This window comes from Lynx rufus, unplaced genomic scaffold (assembly GCF_022079265.1).
Source record: "Lynx rufus isolate CCGP_SWC_20201006 ecotype Redwood Valley unplaced genomic scaffold, mLynRuf1.p SCAF_1, whole genome shotgun sequence".
Classification (NCBI taxonomy): domain Eukaryota; kingdom Metazoa; phylum Chordata; class Mammalia; order Carnivora; family Felidae; genus Lynx; species Lynx rufus.
This window is the reverse complement of record NW_025814823.1, coordinates 231,068,796-231,091,867: the sequence shown is the minus strand read 5'-3', so window position 1 is coordinate 231,091,867 and position 23,072 is coordinate 231,068,796. Positions and strand designations below refer to the sequence as shown.

At 44.5% G+C, this 23,072-nt stretch overlaps 1 protein-coding gene across 2 annotated transcripts in view; it reads right to left on the bottom strand.

Moving 5' to 3' along the window:
- Positions 1-23,072, bottom strand: part of CTNND2 (catenin delta 2) — a 777,587-nt gene that overhangs the window by 78,527 nt on the left and 675,988 nt on the right. For both annotated transcript variants that reach the window (XM_047074403.1, XM_047074404.1), the window contains one exon: positions 22,704-22,854. In XM_047074403.1, the coding sequence (XP_046930359.1) occupies positions 22,704-22,854 (151 nt within the window). The remainder of the gene's footprint in view (positions 1-22,703; positions 22,855-23,072) is intronic.

The following is a 23,072-nucleotide window of genomic DNA, read 5'->3' as shown; positions in this document are numbered from 1 at the left end:
CCCTCCATTTGTGTCCCCTAGAAGTCCTGTCCTCCTCCACTCTCCCCAAAAACCATAACTCCCAGCTGTTCAGTGAAGTACTCAGAGTGCTGAGTCTCCCACATGCGTGTGAAGAAACTTTTGTCTTTTCTCCTGTTAGCTTGTCTATTGTCAATGAACTCGCCACCACTCCTGCCTGCCCCCCGCCCCCATCACTGTAGGGGCCTTAGTTGGCTGACAAAGGTTTCCTCTTGACCATCTGAAGCCAGAAGCTGGGCCTGCATGGCTCCAAGTAGCTGGCACTGGGTGGTTGTAGAGGTAAGCCGTGCTTGGTGGTCCCACAGCAGGTGGTCTTTGGCTTTAGGGAGAGAAACCACATGGAGGGAAGAGCAGAGGAGAAACCGGCCTGCCGCGGTTGGCCTCCACGGGAGCTTGTGGTGGACAGCGATGTGTGGCAGGAAGTGCACTGGGTGTGGGGGGTGGGGTGGGCCACAAGCCACGTAGCTAGACAGGCTTGCTCATGGCGGGATATCTGCGTGTGGTGCAGACAGGGGAGTCAACACGTAGCACCGCATCGGTTTGGGCAGGTTTCCTGGCTGCAGACAGAAGCAGGCTCTGTGGTCAGAGCCACACGGTGGTGGTGTGGGATCTTAGATGGCCACACCCAGAAGGACGAAGTTTCATGCTGGGACCCTGGGCAATGGAGGTGAGCCATGGGGGCCTCCCGCTACGTCTGAATTCAAATGAGATGTGTGAACGACGGCTTTCATTTCTGAGAACAAGACCGTCACATCTCAATACCATTAGTGAGTCTCCTTTCGAGAATGTGAATAAACACCTGTCACAGAATCACAGCCCCTAGCCTTGAATATGGCGATCACTCGGTTAATGTTCACAGAGTGAATTAGCTTAGAGTATTGCTAAGGAAATATTGACAAATGAGATCGAATAAATACATTTAAATACATCCAGGCAAAATTTTAGTTTTACTCCTATGTTAATGTATAATGCAACCTGGTACACTTCACTTAACCTATTTCAAAATGACATCATTTCCCTTCCAAATTGTGTGTGTATTTTATCACCGTCATCATCATCATCATTATTGTTATTATTTAAGTTTATTTATTTATTTTGAGAGAGAGAGCATGGGGGAGGGGCAGAGAGAGGGAGAGCAAGAATCCCAAGCAGGCGCCACAAATCAGCACAAAGCCCTATGCAGGGCTCAAACTCAAGAACCATGACATCACGACCTGAGCTGAGGTTAAGAGTCAGACATTTAACTGGCTGAGCCACCCAGGTGCTCCTATTATTATTGCTTTTTAATATTTATTTATTTTTGAGAGAGAGAGAGAGGGAGAGAGAGCATAAGCAGGGGAAGGGCAGAGAGAACAGGGGAGAGAAGATCCAAAGTGGGCTCCTCCCTGACAGCACAGAGCAGGATGCGGGCCTTCAACCCACAAACTGTGAGAACATGACCTCAGCTGAAGTCAGATGCTCAACTGACTGAGCCTCCCGGGCATCCCATGTGTGTGTATTTTAAATTCATGGGTTCACTGCACAACCTTAATGGTACTTGACTTGAGTCTTTTTAAGGTGCTAATACTCTCTGTAAATAATAATTCAGAGCTGAGTAAGAAGTAGCCCAGTAAGAGCGAAAAGGGCAGTGCATGTTCATAAGGAGAAATGGCTGACCTAGTAAGAATTAGCACAACACAACATACACGATGGTCAACCTCGACTGGGTATCGGCACTGCCTGTGGAGCAAGGAAAACACAGAGAAAGAAGTTCAGGCTCCATGCTGGAGACTCAGACCCAGGGGCTTTGGGGTCAGGTCAGGACATGTATCATTCTGAATTTTCTGAAGGTAATTTCATGCTGAGCATTTTCCACTTAATCTCCACGTGTGGAATCCCTGCCTTGTGTTATATTGCTGTGACACAGGTCTATTTATATAACAATGCCTGTCTTTTAATCTGCATTCTAAAAAATTGTGTGCCACTGCCCACATTCTTCTTCCAGCTCCTGCCTCTATGTATAGGGATAGCTGTTCCAAAGCTGACATCCTGGGCTACCAGAACCAAAAGGAGTCTTCACCGATGAAGCATCCAGAAAACTAGAGGAAGCAGGAAGCGTGCAGGGGGAATACTGATTGTTTAATGGGCTGGGTTGTATGGATCATCAACACTACGAACCTGGGTCTCGGTCGTGACTGAAAAAACATGAACAATCTGTTGGGAATATGAAGTCAGAACCACCACTATTTTCCAGTTCACATGAGTCACATACATCTCTAAAAACGTCTTGGGCCAAAAGTCACATTTGCTTGTAACAACTCTGGTCGCATACAAAGATCCAGTTACATAGGAGATTAGGAAAATCATTCACCCATAGCCAACCGAAATTCAAATACATGAAAAAAAGCATTCAAGTTATAAGAAAGAGTATCACAGAAACTGTCTGCACCCAATATCTGTATCTACACCTGTGTGTATCTATATCCACATACAGCAATAGAAATGAAATGGTAATTTTGTGGAGGCTTACCTACAATTGAAAAAGAAGAAGGAAGCAAACTATTTTTTCCTGCAAAATAAGGCGTGTTTGAGTACAAGGTGTCTCTAATGGTCCTCTATCAATTAGATTTGTATCTCCTGGAAACATTCGCCTCACCACAGGCTATTGTCACTTGTAAATGTTTGACAAAGTTTCCTGCCAAGACCTGCACACAGCTGAAAAATGGAAGATAAGTTGACTACCACAGCATTGTACGAGTGGTGTCAAGGGGACATAGCTACCCCTGCTGAATTTATAAACATACTAGCGGCATTTCAGTTATAATATATTCCTCAGAAAAATAGCCTACAGGCCCTCTGAAACAATTTCTGCCACAAGGAACCCCGAACAAGACAGAATGGCTGGGTATGCTGTCCTGTTCACAGGGATTCATCAATTCCCAGAAGCACTATAACAAGGGATGACTCCACACACACACAAATTACTAGAAAGATGAAAATGTCAGTAGTAAAATATGACCATGTGGAATAATGAGCCTTAGGAAATAAAAGTAAAACAAATAATACCCAATAAGAGAGTCTAGACCAGTGGATGGAAATCCAGAGTGCTCATCAGTCAGAACTGGTTGACCCTCTCCCCACCCCCACCCCGATATCTTTCCCTGGGGTAGATTAAAAGGCATGATTGCGTCCACTGTAGTATAGGAATAAACGGCTATTCACAGTGCTTCAACAAGTAACACAAACCTAAAAGTGCTTCACAATATGATCTACAGATAATTCTAAAATCATTTGAACATATGTGGTTTTATATTTTCCAGTTGCACTCATGCAAAGAAAGAACATTATCTCTTGTCTGCTTTATTCAAAGAGAAGAAAAAAGAAGAAAATTATGTAAGAAACCTATCTTTGGTTAATGAGCCAAGAAATGCTTGTCTACCTGTGGCTAGGCATTTTATTTTAAGATGAGGCTTCCTGTAGCTGTTTCTGTATTTAGAGAATTAAAATAATTGGACCATGACTTTAAACATATTTTTTTTTTCACTGATGATGCACCAATTAATGTTACCAGTCCTGAGCTTCAAACATGTATTTCCAACTCCCTATGAGGCATCTCCCTCTCATGTCTAAGAGACATTTCAAACTTTCAGTCCAAAACCAAACTCCTAATTCTACCAGCTGATCTCTGTCCTTTTCCTATTTATTATTATTCCTACTTTGTGCTCCATCCATCAACAATCCCTACTGGCTCTGCCTTGAAAATTCTTTTCCTACCCCTCTGCTATGCTCTGGTGCAGTACAGGAGGATCTCCTTTCCACACTAGCCAGGTCAAACCTTCACTGACCTTCCTGAGTTCCTACAGTCTAGTCTCCAACCAGCAGCCAGAGAGGGCTTTAAGTAATGCAAATCCCACCACGTGATCCCTCGCCAAAACCTTCAGAGTCTTCATCCAGGCTTAGAGGGATTTCTCACTCACCATCCTCTCTGACCTTTCCTGTCTCATTTACCGGTTGCAACAACATTGACCTTACCATTGTTTCTACCGTATTCCAAGCTCCCCTCCTGCACCAGGGTTTTTGCTGTTGCTGGTCCTTTTGCCCAGAAAGCTCTTTCTCCAAATGGCTTAATGGCTGGCTTTTGTCCATCACGCAGGAGCAGGAGTTGCTCAGATGTGACCCCCTGGTAGGGACCATCCTACCACATTCAACATTCTCCTTCTTACCTCACGCTCCAATCCCTTAGACTAGTTTATTCACATTGCAGAGCAGAAAATAAATACCGTTAGCTTCTTTTTGAAACTGTTTCCACCCCTAGACCACAAGAGCCATGAAGCAGGAACTTTGATGGTCTACTGCGATTGGCACATAGTAGGCATTCAAGAAGGCATTCCTTCATTGGTCGAATGAATACGGAGATAAATTAATTCTACACTTGGAAGTCAATACACAAGGAGAAAATTATGCTAACCTCTTGAAATACCCAGCTATTTCTTATTTCAATATCTTGGAAACTGTATTAAACAATCACATTAGCTTTTTATGGTATGGGAACTGAATTGTGAAGCTTCCGGTCTGAAAGCTGGACTTCTTTACATTAATTAGTCCCCAGGAAGTTTTAAATACTCTACTCATTGTCCCAATAATGATACTTTATATGTAGATAAGAAATTATGGTCTAGCATAAAATTTGTACTGTAGTCTTAATTAGCTTCAAATGCAATCCTTAAATCTTAGCTGGTGTTTCTCAGCACACAGTTGGCTGCTCTTCTCAATGTGGTAAGCTCTCTCTGGGGAACTTTGGCTCCAAACTGGCCGGTGTAGAAATGGCTTGTGGAAACACAGCTCACCCAACACGAAGCTCATCCTTCTAACAGCAACCCTTGGTCATGCGAGAACAATGTGAAGGTCAGAGCTAGAGTTCCGTCAGGGGCACTGGTCTCCAAACTGGGCCCCCATGTGCCCTGTGGTTTCGTGAAGAGTTTTCAAGGGGATGCATCATTTGGAGTTTTCAGGGAACTCATTTTCAGCTCCCTGGCTTCCTTATGCCCTCTCACAAAACCAATCTGCTTGAAAGCACACCCATGCACACGTTCATAGCCTCCTTTCTCTCAATGAACAAAACTAAGTCTAGTTCCTCCCTCTGCCAGAATGGCCAACATTTCCGGAGTCCAAATCAAGGGTCTCAGCAAAGTGTCAGTGTCTGAGTTGAGAAGGAAACAAGAATAATGATGGGCAGTTCGTCTTTTTTCCAATTCCTTACTGTCTCCAACATTAAAGGAGAACCTAATCAAGTTGTCATTTGATAGATGATTAAAAACAGGGGCACCTGGGTACCTCAGTCAGCTAAGTGTCTGACTCTTGATTTTTGGCTCAGTCATGATCTCACAGTTTGTGAGTCAGAGCCCCACACTGGGCCCTCTGCCGTCAGGGCAGAGCCTGCTTCGGATCCTGTCTTCTCTCTCTCTGCCCCTCCCCTGCTCATGTGTGCTCTCTCACTCAAAAATAAATAAACATTAAAAACTACTGATGATGGATCCCGATGAGATTTTTGAAATATATAATATCTTCTATTCCCTCTGCCTTATATATGAATGATGTTTCTCAGTATTTAAATCTATAAAGAATTGAGAAATGTTTGATACTGAACCCTGTTCATTCAAGAAATAAGTAATATTCATTTTTGATTCTATGAATTGATTGGGATAAAAGGGCTCATTCATCTAAGGAATAAATTTCCAATACAATTTTACTTGTTACATTTAAAATTTTTAATCAAGATTTGATTAATTATTTATTTTGATCAATTGTACCCTGCTACTAACTAGAATAATAACTTAATCCATGTGGCAATTTTAATTTAAAAATGAATACCATAAAAATATAAACAAAACACTTTTTAATATGTGTACGTCTTGTTTGCTGAAAGAACGATCAGTGAGACTTTTAAGCATAAAATACATCAATCAGGGTAAAATTATTAAGGAATGTGGAATGGTCACATGTTTAAAGAGTAAAGGAATTATGTACAAGTTCTAACATTAATGAGAAACCTGCTCATATATTATTAAAAAGGATAATGCTGGACATTAAACTACTATGGTTATCAGATTTCTCAGCTTTATTTAAAAGAGGGATGTATCTTATTTCATTCTTTAAAAATTTTTTTTTAATGTTTATTCATTATTTGAGAGAGACAGAGATTCAGAACATGAGTGGGGGAAGGGAAGAGAGAGAGAGGGAGAGACAGAATCCAAAGTAGGCTTCAGGCTCTGAGCTGTCAGCACAGAGCCCGACGTGGGGCTCGAGCCCATGGACCACGAAATCTTGACCTGAGCCCAAGTGAGATGCTTAACTGACTGAGCCACCCGGGTGCCCCGGATGTGTCAATTTCATTTTTTTTTAAATATCACACAGAAAGCCATATCCTTGGCCACACTTTAAATTTAAAAGTGTGAGAGGGGTAAAACAGTTGTCCAAATGCCTTCTAGAAAGTTCACAAGCAAAAATAAATTAACAGACCTCTGGCTCTTACTAATTACTAGCAATGAATCAAAGTCCTTGATTCTATCAACAAAGTGACAGAGACCCCCTCCAGGCCCTGTGTGGTCAACACTCCTGTTAAGGAGATTACCAGGAATTTGCAAATATCTTTTCCCATTCCATCAGTTGCCTTTTAGTTTTGTTGATTGTTTCCTTTGCTATGCAGAAGATTTTTATCTTGACAAGGTCCTAATAGTTCATTTTTGCTTTTATTTGCCTTGCCTCCTGAGACATGTCAAGTAAGAACTGGGTGCTGCTGGTCAGAGTGGCTAAAATGAACAACTCAGGAAACAACAGATGTTGGCGAGGATGTGGATCGAGCGGAACCCTATTGCAATGTTGCTGGAAATGCAAACTGGTGCAGGCCTTCTGGAAAACTGTGTAGAGGTTCCTCCAAAAATTAAAAATAGAACCACCCTATGACCCAGCAATTGCACTACTAGGTATTTATCCAAAGGATACAAAATGCTGATTTGAAGGGGCATATGCACCCCGTTGGTTACAGCAGCACTATCAACAGCCAAATTGTGGAAAGAGACCAAATGCCCATCAACTGATGAACAGATTAAGAAGATGTGATGTATGTATACATACAATGGAATACTACTCAGTGATGAACAAGAATGAAATCTTGCCATTTGCAACAACGTGGATGGAACTAGAGGGTATTATGCTAAGCAAAATTAGAGAAAGACACCATATGATTTCACTCATATGTGGAATTTGAGATACTTCACAGATGAACATAGGGGAAGGGGAGGAAAAATAAGATAAAAACAAAGAGAGAGGCAAACCATAAGAGACTCTTAACTACAGACAACAAACTGAGGGTTAATGGGGGTGGGGAACATGGGGATGGGCACTGAGGAGGACACTTGTTGGGATGAGCACTGGGTGTTATATGTAAGTGATGAACCATGGGACTCTACTCCGGAAGCCAGACTACATTGTATGTTAACTAGCTTGAGAATTAAAAAAAAGAGAGAGAGAGAGAGAGAGAGACTACAAGGCAGGGTGGGGAACAAGGTCAGTAGGAATAGGAAACAATAAAATGACTTAAGAACTTCAGGGGCACTATAATAAGAAATATAGTCTTTTATACTTCAAGAAAATTAAATGAATAAATAAATACAAAAAGTGGACAGCTTTTGCAGAAAAAAAAAGTCTTAAATTTTCCTTCCTCAATTCAACAACAAAAAACATGTCCTTTACTCTCCTAATGAAATCAACGACTGACAGATGTCCCCAGCAGCCTTGTAATGGTTTCCTTTGGGCCATGATAATTAGGCTTGAGAGAATGAAGATGAATTTTTGATTTTTATAATTCTTTAAATTTCTAACTTTAAGAGTTAAATAAAATCCCACATACTCTTTGCTAAAAAGAGAGAGAGACAGAGAAGGAGAGAATGAAAAAGAGACAGAGGACAGAAAGGGAGACAGGGAGGGAGACAGAGAGGAAGGGAGAGAAAGAGGGCTGGGCAGAGAGAGAGGGGGAGAGGGAGAGAGAGAGAACTTCAGGGAACATCAGGGAAAAGAGGAATATCAGGGAATGGAGTCCTTCCTCAGGCCTTTATTGGAAGCCTAAGAAGGGAGGTCTCCTCTCATTCCCTTTCCATCGTCCACGCAAAGATACCAACTAGCTTCAGCCCAGTGATGAGGCTAATCTTATGCGTGTATTTGGACCCTCCCCAAATAAAGAATCTGCCAGGTCTCTGAAATGAAACAAACAAAAAAACAACTGAGCAAAATTGTAATCTGTGAAAGGCCCTGAGCCTGGAGATTTCCAAAAAACATAGAGGCTGGCTGCCACCATCCCTGGGCAGAGGGCTACAGAAACATGAGAAGAGACGGTGTGACAGGAAGCATGGAAGTCACTGGAAGATGTGCCTCCACGATGGGAGGTCCAGTCCACACACCTGTCTGTCCTTCCTTCCCCACTGTCCCCCTCTCATTAGCAGGAGATTCCTGGAACGTTACTCGTTCTTATCTGCTCTCCCAGAGGATAAGAAAGACCGCACCTGACTGGATCCCCGCCCCAGGCCTGGACCCACCTGGCTTTGTCTGTTCTGGGAGTTAAAATCCCTTACCGAAGCAACACAGAAATGCAGCATTTGTTTCAAGAAGTTCGGCAGAATGTTTAGAGAAAAATAATGGATTCATCAAATTTATAGTGAAGGCTGGACGCATTTCAACCCCCTCGTTCCTTGTTAGACTAACTGATTTGTTAGTCCAATTAGACTGACATTCAAGGGGGTTGCCTTTTGTATGTGCCACTTTCGATTTGCCCCACGCTTTAGGGAGCAGACGGGTACAGGTTACTTGTCATCAATATTGTCTCTTGTCTGCAGTTCCTTCTGTCTCCCCGGCACTGCTCTCCAGGTACGGCTCCCATTCCACACCCCCCAAACCTCCACTCCATCCCCGCCTATAGCTCAACAGGCTCGCCTGGGGTTGCCTTTGGAGTCAGTGGGAAACGGGACAAGGCAGGATTGCTGAGATGCTGCCTTAAGCCAACGTGGGAAGATGGCAAAGTCTGAGTCAACCAGCCCGTCCCTTCCCGAGTGCGCCTAGTTACTGCCGACGCAGTCGCGTTTCTACATATGAGCTCCCTCACCCATTTAAGATGGATTTTGTTGCAGACTGTACTTAGTTACTGAATGCTTGGAATTCCTCGTCTGTTGCTCATAGATCGTCAATGTCCAACTGGCTCGTACGGTCACATGCTTAGCATTTAAAACGTTGATCCAGGGGAGGCCCCCCTACTTTGTAATTCAACTGTTTTCAGCTAGTTCTAGCCCTTTGCCTAATGGAAACTAGGAAATTCTTCATTTTCCCCTATAATGACGCTTTAGAAACAACACCCTTTTTCCTCATCAACAAATATCCTTGCCAGTTTCATTGTCTACCCTACCTCTTCTCTCCCAGCCTGGACCAACAGCGAGAGTTGGTGACAATGGAATATGATTCCAATGTTGCTCCTTTGGGTAAGTGAGGTGTCACAGAAGGGGATGAGGCACACACTATGATGTTGAGTATCAGGTCCATTGAGGAATGTCCAGTGAGGTCGATGGAATTGCTCCTTGGGTCTCGCCACTGCCCGCCATTCCTCAGTTTGGTATATTAGCAGCCCGCCAAAAAAGCAAGGTCAAAAGTCTGATCCTCAGAGGAATGCATAACTTCTCCCCGTAGCTGATGCAGCCTCCATACCCAACCGCAGAGAGCCCCGCGAGCAACATACACTGCTCGTCACGGGTGGGGGAGGGGACCAGATGGAGGGGCATCTGAGGAATCCTGTCACAACAGATTCAAAAGCAACTTGAAGCACACGCTGCCTGGCATCGCCTCTGCATATCAAGGAGAACACATTTTAAAAATCATTCAGGCATAAGGTATAAGGTGGCAGCCAAGAAGAGTAGTATGTTTGGGAAGAGGTAAGTAGCTTTAGTTCAAGAAAAATGGTTCTCCAAAAGGTAAGATTAACACTCCAGCATTTTTTAGTGTTTATTTATTTTGAGAGAGAGCTTGTGAGCCAGGGGAGGGGTAAAGAGAGAGGGAGAGAGAGAATCTCTGTTGTCAGCACAGAGCCCGATGCAGGGCTGGAACCCACAAACCATGAGATCATGACAGCCGAAACCAAGAATTGGATGCTTAACTGACTGAGCTGCCCATGTGCCCCCCCCACTCTAGCATTTTTGAAGGATGGTTTTGAGGCAGGATTACATCTCAAAGTATTAATTTGTAAATTTTCTATTTAGATTTCTTTTCCTTTGCTTGCTAACAGATACCCTGAAGGCCTTTCTTCACCCCCACACCTAGGCGGACACAATCTCGAAGAAGCTATGGGCCTATGCAGGGAAGATTTGGATGCTGCTTGAAGGATCAGGGTTTTGGGTTCCAAACATTAGCTAAGACTGGGGCTGCGGGTGGGCGGTGCTGGGGAGAAAAGTACTTTCAAATCTCCCAGCGAACCACGCTGGACACATGCAGGCTTCCTGGGTGGTGGGGGAGCTCAGACACCCTGAGTGAGCAAGGGTGATGTCAACGGCAAAACCCGGCCCCCGTCAGAAGATGTGAGACATTCCCTGTGGTCTTCTAAGTACTGACCTCCATAGTCAGTGTTACACTTGTGTGTGATATATTCAACAAGCTCCTTACACTCGTCCTCTTGATTAAATTTGTCTTTCAGCATAAACAGCTTTATTAAGCGGAAAGGTAAAGTGAGAATGTGCCTTGCCACGCCAAAGAAGCTCATGACATGTTCATCAGTGTTCGGAAGAACTGTACTAACACAAGGGAGTAATAACACCCACATGACGTTCCTATGCTTCTGGTCTAGATATCAGTATCATTAGTGGTGATATGACCTGAAATGAGCTATTTCAAAGTCATTATTCATTACATACAATACCGTAAAGAAAAAGTTTGGAACGGAATAATTTCTGGAGGAAAAATCTTGTGTTCCAATCAAAGAAATGGAATGGTCTTACCGAAAAATGCTTAGGGTTAGACTTGTCGTTATGAATTATTTCAAAATTGAAAGAAGACAGCTTTGCAGGAGATCAGCAGGCTGGTTTTATTTACGACGGGTCTTCAAGAACGTTCTCGGCCTTGGCCATATATTACAATCCCCCGGGGAGCCTCAAAATAAGTGCTAATACCTGAGCATCTCTTGGGGGTGGGTTCAGGCGATTCCAATGTACAACTGAGATTATGAATCGTGTCCTGACAAAGTGCTTCTCGTCTGCTTTGGTTTGCATAATAAGAATAAGGCATGGAGTTCTATGTTGGGGGACGTAGGGGCGGTGGTATGCTCAGGGTGAGGAAGGAGGGTGAGGGCAGGCAGCTCTCCATTGTCAAAGATGCTGTGGTGTAGGTTAAAACTCCAAACCAATTTTGAATAATTAGGAAAAGCTACACAGGGCAATGGGAATTGGGTTTATGAAAGCACAAATGTATGACTTCAACCTGTTACTCAAATACCACGTGCCAACACGGCCCCGTTTGGCAGGTGCCAGCAGGTCGTTCATATCGTGGAGGCTACGAGGAGCCCTTAGCCGGAGTACTGCCCAGAGTTCAGGGTGAAGAGTGAGGTGGGGGTGCATCACAGGAAGGTGGAGGGGGCGAAGTGCCCCAGGCAGGGAGCTCCGTGCACACTGGACCCGCCATGCCACACGTGAGACACAACGGCGAACGACACAGGAATGACACACAGAATTCAAGAAATTCCCTGAAGTACAAGGAAAGCATCGTGATGCGTCTGCAGGGATAAAGAAAAGGAAGAAAAAGACTCCTAGTTTCTATCCATTTCTATCACTGGAAACAGTAAGGCAAGTAAAAGACCAGGGTTTGGGTTAGTATTTGAGGACGAAAGAGATGAGGATTTGAATGCCCAACGTTTTGGGCACCAGGGAGAGTGACACGGTGACGATGTCTCGTACAGGGTGTGAAGGTGGGAGGTCCGTCTTGGGCAGAACTTCCATATTGCTACCTCAGCATGGCACACACAGAAACCAGAACACCTGCAATGTGTCAGGGTAAGAGCTCCGTGGGACGACAGCTATACCCCGTCGGAGGTCACGGATCCGGGTGGGTGGGCAGACTCAGGTGCTACCCGGACCATGATGCGGAGGGCATCACAACCCCAGCACACTTGTCACCCATCCATGGTGCACCCTAGTGGGAACGCTGGTCCAGAGGAGCAAGTTGAAGCCTTGCTCACTACAGTATTCCCCGTGGTCCCAGGACAGTGGCCCCTCTGTGACCATCTGCTGGTGAGAGAAGCCTGTGGGTTGTCTCTCACATACCCGCTGTATTCTGACCTTGTAAGAAAAACAAGACCACTCCTAAAATGGACCAGACTCTCACGCAGAGGCTAGGGATCAGTTTCTGGAGCTAATCAATATTCAGTTAAAACCTTTAACCCCACCACTGTCCATTTCATGGCTACAATTTTCCTTTCGGATGAGGAAATGAAACTGTTCAAGTCTCAAAGTGAGGACCATGGGGATTTTTTAAAAAATCTTTTGATCTATCTTGCACATTGAATGCCACCTCATGTTGGTGTCGGAATACTCGTGACTCCTAATTAAAAGCAACACATTGCACATTACTATATGCCTGCACCAGCCTGGCTGGTACCGTGTCAAGTTCAGCTGCCTATATTCACTAATAAGGATGATAAAATTTGGCTCAAAGGATATTATGTGCTTTAGGAAACAAGTCACTTGTCCTTTATCGTTCCTCTCCAAAGCCGTTTATTTTACCCGACATTGTTCAAAGACACTATGAGGCACAAAACTGAATAGGGAAATTTCATTTGAAATTTGAAAAAAAAAAACCTTGATTTCTTTTTCTGCTGCTTCATTATTGGGCTAAATGGATGATGGGCATTAAACGGGGCACTTGTTGGGAGGAGCACTGGATGCTACATGTAAGCGATAAATCACCAAATTCTACTCCTGAAACCAATACTACACCATATGTTAACTAACTTGAATTTAAATTAAAAAAAAAAAAAGAAACGAAAAAATCTGGACCAAAAGAAAAACAAAGTACCTCGCCTTTTAAAAAAGAAATACAGGGGCGCCTGGGTGGCGCAGTCGGTTAAGCGTCCGACTTCAGCCAGGTCACGATCTCGCGGTCCGGGAGTTCGAGCCCGGCGTCGGGCTCTGGGCTGATGGCTCAGAGCTGGAGCCTGTTTCTGATTCTGTGTCTCCCTCTCTCTCTGCCCCTCCCCCGTTCATGCTCTGTCTCTCTCTGTCCCAAAAATAAATAAACGTTGAAAAAAAAAATTTAAAAAAGAAATACATTTGGGGGAAAAGGCTAGGCTTTTTTGCTAGACAGTAAATGGACTTTCATGAACTTTCTTAGTTAGAAGAGAAGAAATCTCTGAATTTCACCTAAGTTTCTTGAAACAACTCAGAATATTTTAGTGAATCACGGCTGGGAATGATTCTTTGCTTCCTCTCTCCTCGGAAGCAAGTATCTCTTTGATTCTAGTCTGATAGGCTGAATGGATGAACTCTGTCTTCTCAAGCTTGCTTCTTCTCAAGGAGCAAACTCTGCTCTTTGTGCTTATGCTATTTCACACACCAGCATCGCAGGTCCTGGCCGCAGGCTGCACCTCCATCGGCCATCTGCCTCCTGGGTCCCCAGCCTCTCTTGCCTGAGGCTCCCTGTGTCCTTCCTCCTGGGATGGCTACCCCATCTCTACACCGTCTGCCTTCTCCTCTTGTATTGCCTCAGATGTCCTCCAGGGCAGAACCACTGACTGGTACACTCAAAGTATGGTACCAGCCTACACACTGTGTTTTAAAACCAGAACCCCCCAGTAATGGCTGTCCTTGCCTGCTCTATAATTCCTCAAATCCGGCACAATAAATACAACGAAACATAAGCCCGGATGCTAAAACGATATTCGTCTTTAAACTCTTCAGCTATTTTCTAATCCACTATTTTTAGTATCAGAGAGTAAAAATATCAATTCTTTCCACAGGATCAAAAAATTCTTTTTTGAAGCAGGCAAGGGGGAAAGATGGTAGTCTATGTGTACAAGGAATACAACTTAAAAACACGACTCTGCTAAAACCTTCTTTTCTATTTTTAGATTCTCAAGATTCGGGGTTGTCAAGAGATCTGTTTCATTTCTCATGTATTCTCTTCTTAAAATCAGTTTCTCCTGAAACTGTTAGGCTAGGCATAACATGAATATCTAACTAGTCAGGGTAAAGTTAGGTGGGGTTTTTTCCCTCTTTTCTTCGAGGTCTTTAAGTAGAGGTTTTGAAATTTGGATCAACCACAAATTTCAGTCAGTTTTGCCTTTTCCCCACATGGAGTATTTCCAAGGGGTGAATCATTAAGTCTTGTTTAATAAAATAATTATTGGCTCTTCGATTTATTTACAACTCCCCTTCTAAGCAATTCTTATCTGCCAGGCGCAGACACCAAAATTCCCCAACAGGTGTCCAAAGTTAATTAACGAAGATTCTATGGCTCCACTGGAAAGGAGGGCAGCATTCACGAGATTAGGCTCTTGGGTTTGGGGGCTCTAACACAGGCACCTAATCTGAAGATACCAAGTTTTGGCCAAAGCACACAGCTTTCCTGCTGCCTAGAATTTGGCTTTGTGAAATCAAGTTATTAAAGAGCCGGCAAAGAGTGCTCCAATAAATCACCTTGTCTGGGAAACCAGGCTTCCTTTTAAAATACTAATTGAAATTGCATGTGTTTTAATTAAAACAACATCTGCCAGGGTCTGAAGAAACACGTTTGAAAAGCAGAGAAGGTAGGTCTCTAAAACGTCCTCAAACCTACTCAACAAAGTGAAGCGCACACATTTCCAGGGATGAAAATAACGCACGTCCTTCCGGTTGCATGGCGGTCTCTAGAGCTTCTTGGTCTTTTCCTAGGCACAGGTGGGATCACCCAGGGTCAAGAACACGGGTAAAGAAGGCGCCCTCAGTGCTGTGCAATGACTGACCTGTGAGAGCGCTGCCCTCCGCAATGGGATGCCCATATCCCAGAATGTTCTGCCATATGCAAGCCATGTACATGAGATGAGAAAATAAAACACACACAGGCACATGCACACACGCATACACACACACACACACACACACACACACACAAACTGACCCTGCAGTTTTAGAGCTCTCTGTTCTCTAGTTTTGTCCTGTGGGTACCAAGTGATATTCTCAGTAACACAGGATGATGACCAAGATGTGTTTCAATCCTGAGCCAAAGAATTTCGATAAACTTTGAGTAATGACCTCCTGAGGAATATGTGGAATGCTTCTTGGAGATGGAGACCCTGATTTAGGTGTCTCTTTGTTCCCCTGAGCATGTGCTCATGATTCGAGAATTGAATAAAAATGCATCCCGAAGTTTGGTACTGCCAGCTCTGTAATTCCACGGATGCACATCTCAAAAAATTCAGCTGTGGGGCGCCTGGGTGGCGCAGTCGGTTAAGCATCCGACTTCAGCCAGGTCACGATCTCGCGGTCTGTGAGTTCGAGCCCCGCATCAGGCTCTGGGCTGATGGCTCAGAGCCTGGAGCCTGTTTCCGATTCTGTGTCTCCCTCTCTCTCTGCCCCTCCCCCGTTCATGCTCTGTCTCTCTCTGTCCCAAAACTAAATAAACGTTGAAAAAAAAATTAAAAAAAAAATTCAGCTGTGAGATTGCTAAATGAAAGGAAATGTTTACAAAGCTATGCAGCATTCAGGACAGTACAGACACAACCAAGACTCCCACCCCCCGCCCCACCCCTACAGTTTTCCAAAAGAAAATACACTTCTCCCTAGGTAAAAATGTGGCATGTAAGAGGTCATTTTATTGACAGAATTCACTAACTTTTCTTTCATTCAGTCTCTATTTCCACTTAAATGAAACTTTTTATGTTGTTCTTTAAATATGACCAGCAACCGCTGTCTATAAACAGCCTACGGTGGTCAGATAAAATCTTTCACCCAAATATTTCAACATTGTGGCAAGAAAGAAAAAAGATAGGAAGGGAATGCCTCCAGGCCCTTGACCCCCGCTTCCTGCAATGACTGAAAAGGATGATCTGAAAACCCCCAAAAGGGAAGAGAAACAACAATGGATTTACTGCTTAAAGAATAATTAACCCCTAGACAAGAAATCACCCTTATTTTGTTCTTGATTTCACTAGTGTTAGAAAGCACGTGATGTCCACCACTAGGAACATCTGGAGATTTGGGGCTCCCTTCTCATCCATCTCTCCTGGGGGTTACCTGTGTTTGGAGCCGGCAGACTCCTTTGAGAAATGGTCCCTTCCCGACCCCAGAGAGAATCAAATTTTGTCTGTGCTCCTTGGAGCTTGGAACCGATCGAGAACGTATTGCTTAGACAGAGGCTCAGCTAGCTGATGAAGTGGGTAGAAGGTTAGTTGAATTAGAAGAATGGATCTTGTAATATGAATGTGCAGGGCCACCAGTCAAAGGAACATTCTTATAGATCATCCCAGATGTGGTGCCCCAACCATCCAAATGATAATAGAGGGAAACAGCTGTGCAAACCAGAGAGGATGAGGTGAAGGGCCGAGGAAAACTAGGGAAGAGCCAGGTTCACGAGGCAGTGGAAGGAGGGATGAAGAGGACCGGGAGGATGCTTCCGGATCCCTGCCCCGGCTCGCCTGCCGGGGAAAGTGTGACAAGAAGCCACTGCCTGGGAAGCCAAGGGGGGGTGCCCTGCCAGCTTTGCCAATACTACCCGCAGGGGTGGAGACAGTCTGCCAACACGATCTTCTAGCAGTGATCAAGGACACACGGAAGACGTTACTATTTCCCACCCAATCATAAGCCTCTTCCAAGGAGGCGGCAGGATGAGTCTGAGTTTGACAAGAGTGCTGGATTTCAGGGAGCAGCTAAGCTGTCTCTCTTCCTATTCCCGAAAGCTGTGGGAAGAAGCTGAAACAGACATTTCCCCCACCCCTTCCTCTCTCTCTTTGGGATTCCCCAAACATTCTCCAGATCATTCTTCAGAATACATACCAGTGTGTTTCACCCCTCAGTGCCTTATTTCAGCACATATGTACTGAGTGCCTGTTATGGGCAGAGCGAAGTGCTGGGCACTGTAGGACATGGAAATAAACATGGTACCCGATCCCTGCTTATCATCTCACTGGGGGATGATGCAGGGCATCTACACACGAAAACCTACCAGATACTGCGAACGTAAAACTGCACGAGGAAATCTAAGAAATCAGGTAGGTGCTGCCCCCCTGTGCTCTGAATTCAAAGAGTGGCCTTCACTGGGAAGGTCACCCTGAGCTGAGCTTTGAATGGCGAGCGGGAAGTCTGTAGGTGCGTAAGCGGGAATAATGATACACAAACTGGTATGGCTGAAGAGTTCGTGAAAAAGCCATTAGAAATAAGAGGCAGCGGGGTGCCCGGGTGGCTCAGTCGGTTAAGCCTCCGACTTCGGCTCAGGTCATGATCTCGCGGCTCGGGAGTTCGAGCCCCGCGTCGGGCTCTGTGCTGACAGCTTGGAGCCTGGAGCCTGTTTCGGATTCTGTGTCTCCCTCTCTCTCTCTGACCCTCCCCCGTTCATCCTCTGTCTCTCTCGGTCTCAAAAGTAAATAAACGTTAAAAAAAAAAATTAAAAAAAAAAAAGAAATAAGAGGCAGTTTGCATGGGCACGGCCTTGTATGGGACACCAAGACATTCACAGACGAGACAATCTTGCCTGTCGGAAAACTTACTTGCAGTGTCCATGTTATACTAAGTAATGGTTTTGATGTGGTCTTGATTTTCTGTGCTGTCTGCAAATGTAGCAAAACAGAACAGCACATAGGATGAAATTACTCTCTTTGGGATTATTTTCCATGCATGGATAGCACTGGCTTAATGACCAATGTTTGCCAGGTGACAGATAGCTCTCTTGTCTAGTGTTTATGTATGCTTAAAAATTTTTTTATTTTTTAAATTTTTTTGAGTTTCGTTTGTTTGTTGGCAGAGAAGGTAGGGATTTGGCTAAAATAAATATTGGCCATCTTTATCAGGACCTGACAACGTGCTGAAATGGATGGCATTTTGTTATATTTGTTAAAGGGACACAATATTGTTTGCTCTTTTCACTGAAGGTAACTATTACCATTCTTTAAAAAAAAAACACAAACCCTTTCTAAATGATGAAATAACACTTCACTCAGAAGGATAATTACCATTTTTGGAAGGCGGCCAAGAAATGTATGCGTGTCTACTAATTTGGACTACTGCCCCATCACATCATTCAGAAGGACATAAAGGTCTATCTATAGACAGAGAGAGCTAAGTAGATATACCTAATGCCCAGTGTCAGAGACAGACTCAGAATCACGAAAACCCAAAAACGGGAAGAGGCCGTTCCTTTTAGACGATCCTCATTAGAGCTGAGGGGGTAGGAGGACCATCGTCCAATAGCTTGTTGGGTGTTTTCCCAGAAATGGGAGTCCCTGAAGGCGAAGCATTCCTCAACTGAAATGTGGTAGCAGCTCCTCCCCCCACTCTAACTAAAAGAACCATCTACAAAGAGCTAAACTGAAACCCCAGAACCAGCAATGGGAAAAACAGTGTTTCTTTGGGAATTCTGAATATCTGCATACATCTAGTAAGTTTTAGGAGGAAAATGAACTAGATTTTTAAAATGATTTTCTTTATTAATATAAAATGTTTTTCTTTAAAGTTTAATTTGCGTACTTAAGGTTTTGCTGACTTGGGGTTCATTTTAAGACGATGGCCAGACACGGGTGCCTGGGTGGCTTAATCTTGGTTGAGCGTCCAACTCTTGATTTCGGCTTAGGTCACGATCCCGGGATTCTGGGATCAAGCTCTGTATGGGGTTCCACGCTTAGTGTGAAGGCTGCTTAAGATTATCTCTCTTTCTCCCTCTGCCCCTCTCCCCCACTCACGTGCTCTCTCTCTCTCTCTCATAAAGAATAAAAATTTTAAAGAAGCTAAAAAAAAAAGATGATGGCCAGACAGGAAAAATTTTACTTTTGTCATTTATTTAGCAAAATTTTATCAAGTCCTGCAATGGATCCAGGTGCCCCTCTAGGCTCATGGGCCACCCCAGGGAACCAGCAAGACAGAGCTTCTTGCCCTTAGTGGAAAAATGTTCCGGTGGCAGGGAGATGGACGAAAAACAAGATGAAGAAGTGTTATGCTATATATTAGAAGGTGACTCGTGCTGTGGAGAGAAGCAAAGTGGGGAAGGGGGTGAGATTTGAACATAGTGGCCAGAAAAGGTTCTACTGGAAAGGAACGCCTGATTGGGATGAGGGAAGAAGCACATGGGCACTTGGAGAAAGAGGACTGCAGGCAGAGGGAGCAGCATGTTCAAAGGTCCTAAGGCAGGATCACGGCTCATGTGAACCACATGTGAACCAGTGACCACAGCATGTAAGTAACAGCAAGAGGGGAAAAGGTGAGTGTGGAGGGGAACCAGAGAGCTGGATTACGTACAGCTATATGTGCCTGATGAAGATTTCACTTCCGCTGAGGAGGACAGGACAGGTGACAAGCTCTGGTCAAGGTTTTAACAGGGCCACTTTGGCTGCTGTGTTGAGTGGATGGTAGGGGGCGACGGCAGAGGCAGGTGCCATGGTAATAACCAGGTAGGTGACCTATGGTGGGAGTTTGGGGAAAAGAGCAATGAGGGTGAGAAGTGTCAGGTCCTGGAAGAATGTAGAAGAATGATCAGATTTGCTGATGGACCAGGCAAGGGGACTGAAGAGTCAAAGGGCACCGCCAGGTGCCTCTCCTGGACCTCGGCAAGGACAAACTGACGTTTGCTGTTGGGAATGACTGAGGAGGGACTGTGGTTAGGGGGAAGGGTAAGGAACTCAGATCTGGAGATGTATCTGGGATGCCTGTTGGACAGCCAATGGAGACGGGGGACAGACAGCTAGACCCAGAGATGTGGGACTCGCACAGATACCCATCTGAGCGTCATCGGAATATAGATCTTTGACACCATGAAACCACAAAACCACCAAAGCGTTGACTGAGAAGTGACAGAAAAGAGAAGTCCAAGTTCAACTCTTGCCCTTTGTTGCTGTTCTTTGTTCAAAGTCACTGCAACTTTCTTTTCAATGCACAAAATTCTGTATAGCGTTTCCTATAAAAATCACTACTGTGATACAGTATCTGAAGTCAAAGAGCTGGCAGAGGTCACATTTCCTTTCTTCTAGATGGAATAGACAGGTGTGTTGTTGGTTTTTTTTCTTTTCTTTTTGTTGTTGTTGTTGTTAAATTCTACTTTTCTCATTCGAGAAAAAAAGTTATTGATTCCATAAAGCCAGTGACTTGGATATTTTCACTTCTATTTTTAAGTGACTGGCTCCCTTTCCTGGCTGGTGACATTTGATAGTAAAGGCTTAATTTAACATGGGCAATATGGAGCTCCAAATGTTCCTGCCTCAGAGAGAGTCCCGAATAACGGGCTTCTGAGAAAGAAGAGGTGTCTGGAAGCTAGAAAACCAATCAATAGTTCCCTATTTTGTTATATTTTAATCCAGCAAAAGAAATAAAACACGCAGACATACAAGACCTAGTAGTTAGTATCGAGGCAGCGGACTGATTAGCTATTGATTTTTCCTCCATTTTACACAGGAGCGACAAGATCTTATCAGAAGCCCCAGCTCTGTCCCGTCTGAAACAACTCCATAAGGAAAGAAAGAGCAGATATGCAGCAGGTAACCTTCTGAGTTAATGGCCTAATTTAAATATACAAAATCCACAGCGACACTTAAGGTCTTTTCAAACTAACTATAAATATCAAATTGTGAGTCTAATTTTCATGATTTATAACATAGTGCGAGCTTAAAAAGATACTTGCATTTATTAGGCAAAGATTTGAAGTCTTTTTTCCCTGTAAATAAATAACGGACAAAGGTCCACAAATACTTTTGATTTTATTGGAGGATATGATGGGTATTACGAAACGGCAGGAAAAAAGTATCTTGTTTCCCGATCACAAAGGGCTTGGAACGCCATGTTCAGGAATGAGGACAGCACAAATAGACCCATGTCTCTATGTGAAATTTGTGTATGACATTTAGACCCACGCCTGGGACCCCAACTGTCCCAGGAACGGAAACTCGACCCTCTGCCCACGCTCACTCACTTTCTCCCTTTCTCCCGGCCCAGAGTCGGTACCATGTGAATCTTTGGCATGGTGGCTGGTCCAGCTCCCTGCTACCCAAACTCCACTGACACCTGTTACCTGCACGGAGGCTTGCCAGGCTTCATGAGGCATTGACCAAAGACCCTACTGGAATCCCCTCTTTAATCTCAGACGCTCTAGCAGGAATACATTGTCTGTGCGGAGGCTTGTGTCTCTTCTGGGGGAGGGAGGTCTCCTGGTTCACCACTCCTCCAGGCATCCATCGGCCTTGGCCTGGGATCTTCCTACCTGCAGAGGGGAGGAACCAGGAGGCCTCTCCCACTTGGGCTCCTACCACACTCTGCCCCAGACACAAGCGGCCCCTTGAAGACCCTGAACTGACCACCCAGCTCCCAGCTCCCCCACCGTTTGCCCTTCCCCCTAAATGTCCACAAGACCTACTCTCACCTCCTTCAAGTTTTTGCTCAGATGTAACCTTCCCACGACTACCTTGACTTTGACCTTCCACTTAAAATCACAACCCCTTATGCTGAGTGGAAGAAGCCAGACGCAAAAGCTCACATACGATATGACTCCATTTACATGAAATATGCAGAACTGGGACGTCTGCAGAGACAGAAAGGAGACTGTGGCTGCCAGGGTCTTGGAGGACGGAAAACGCCGGTGCCTACTAAACGGCTACAGGGTTTTCTTTAGGGTGGTGAAAAGGCTTTGGAATTTGACAGATATGGTAGTTGTACATTATGAAAATACTAAATGCCACGGTAATGGTGAACTCTGAAGGGGTTAATACAATGTTATGTGAATCTCACCTCGATGAAAAAACGGCCGCCTCACAATGATGGTTTCCTTTACCCCATGTAAGGTTTCTAACAAACCGTCAAGTTCCTGCGAATGTATATTTTATTCGATGCGTCTCTCCCTTCTCCCAAATATAAACCCCACAAGGGCGAGCCTTCCTGTCTGTTGTGCTGACTGATAAAATCTCCGAGCCTAGAACAGGCCTGGAACAAAGCAGGTCAGGGATAAACATCTGTCGAATAAATAGATGAATATACGATCTCCTTAATGCTTCATTAATAAAAGATCTCCCCTATTTCTTGAGTACCGAATTAGAGGAAGAGGAGTCTTTTACAAATAGGATTAAAGGGCCAGTATGCTCTAATCCAAAACAGATCTTCAGACAGATAGGGGAAGAGATGTGGCGTGCAGCCAATAGAATCCCAGGTCACCACGTGGAAAGCAAACAAACAACCAGACAGAGACGTAGAGGCTCAGGACAGTGGTATCCAGTGCCGAGCACTGTGGTCGTTTTTAAGCTGCAAGGATTAGGATGTCAACACACATTGCATTTTCCTGTAAATTCTAAAAGAGAAATCAGCCCACTGCATTTAAAGAAGGCGGCCAGCTGACAAAACGTGACCTCTAATAAATGCACTGTGTTTTGCACGTGCGGTTGTCTTGCCTATGGATTCGGCCACATGCACCTGCCGGGAAATGTTTTCATTTAGATTCTGAGACACTGTGAATTGCAGAGAACGTACCAATGAGCTCCTTGTTTCTGACGTCCAAGGCCATGTTCCGGAGTGCCGTGGCCACTGCGCACACCACACGGTCGTTATCTATTCGGAGCAGCTCCACGAGGATAGGCAGGCCTTTCTCTTTTCGGACAGCAGCTCGGATATATACTGACCACTGCAACGAGAAGGAAGGCCAAGGCGTTAGAAGCGGAGGTGGAAAACCCTAGAAGCTAACAGCACGTGCAGGCTTTCAGACGGCTGCTTTATAGGAGCCAAAAAGGATGAATTATCAAGACCTGGTTGTAGAATGGGCTGAATGCGGTAGGCATGTACTGAAATGTCTTAACTTTATTTTCTGCCTTCAGTATATGCAAGAGGTTTTGGGGTTAATCA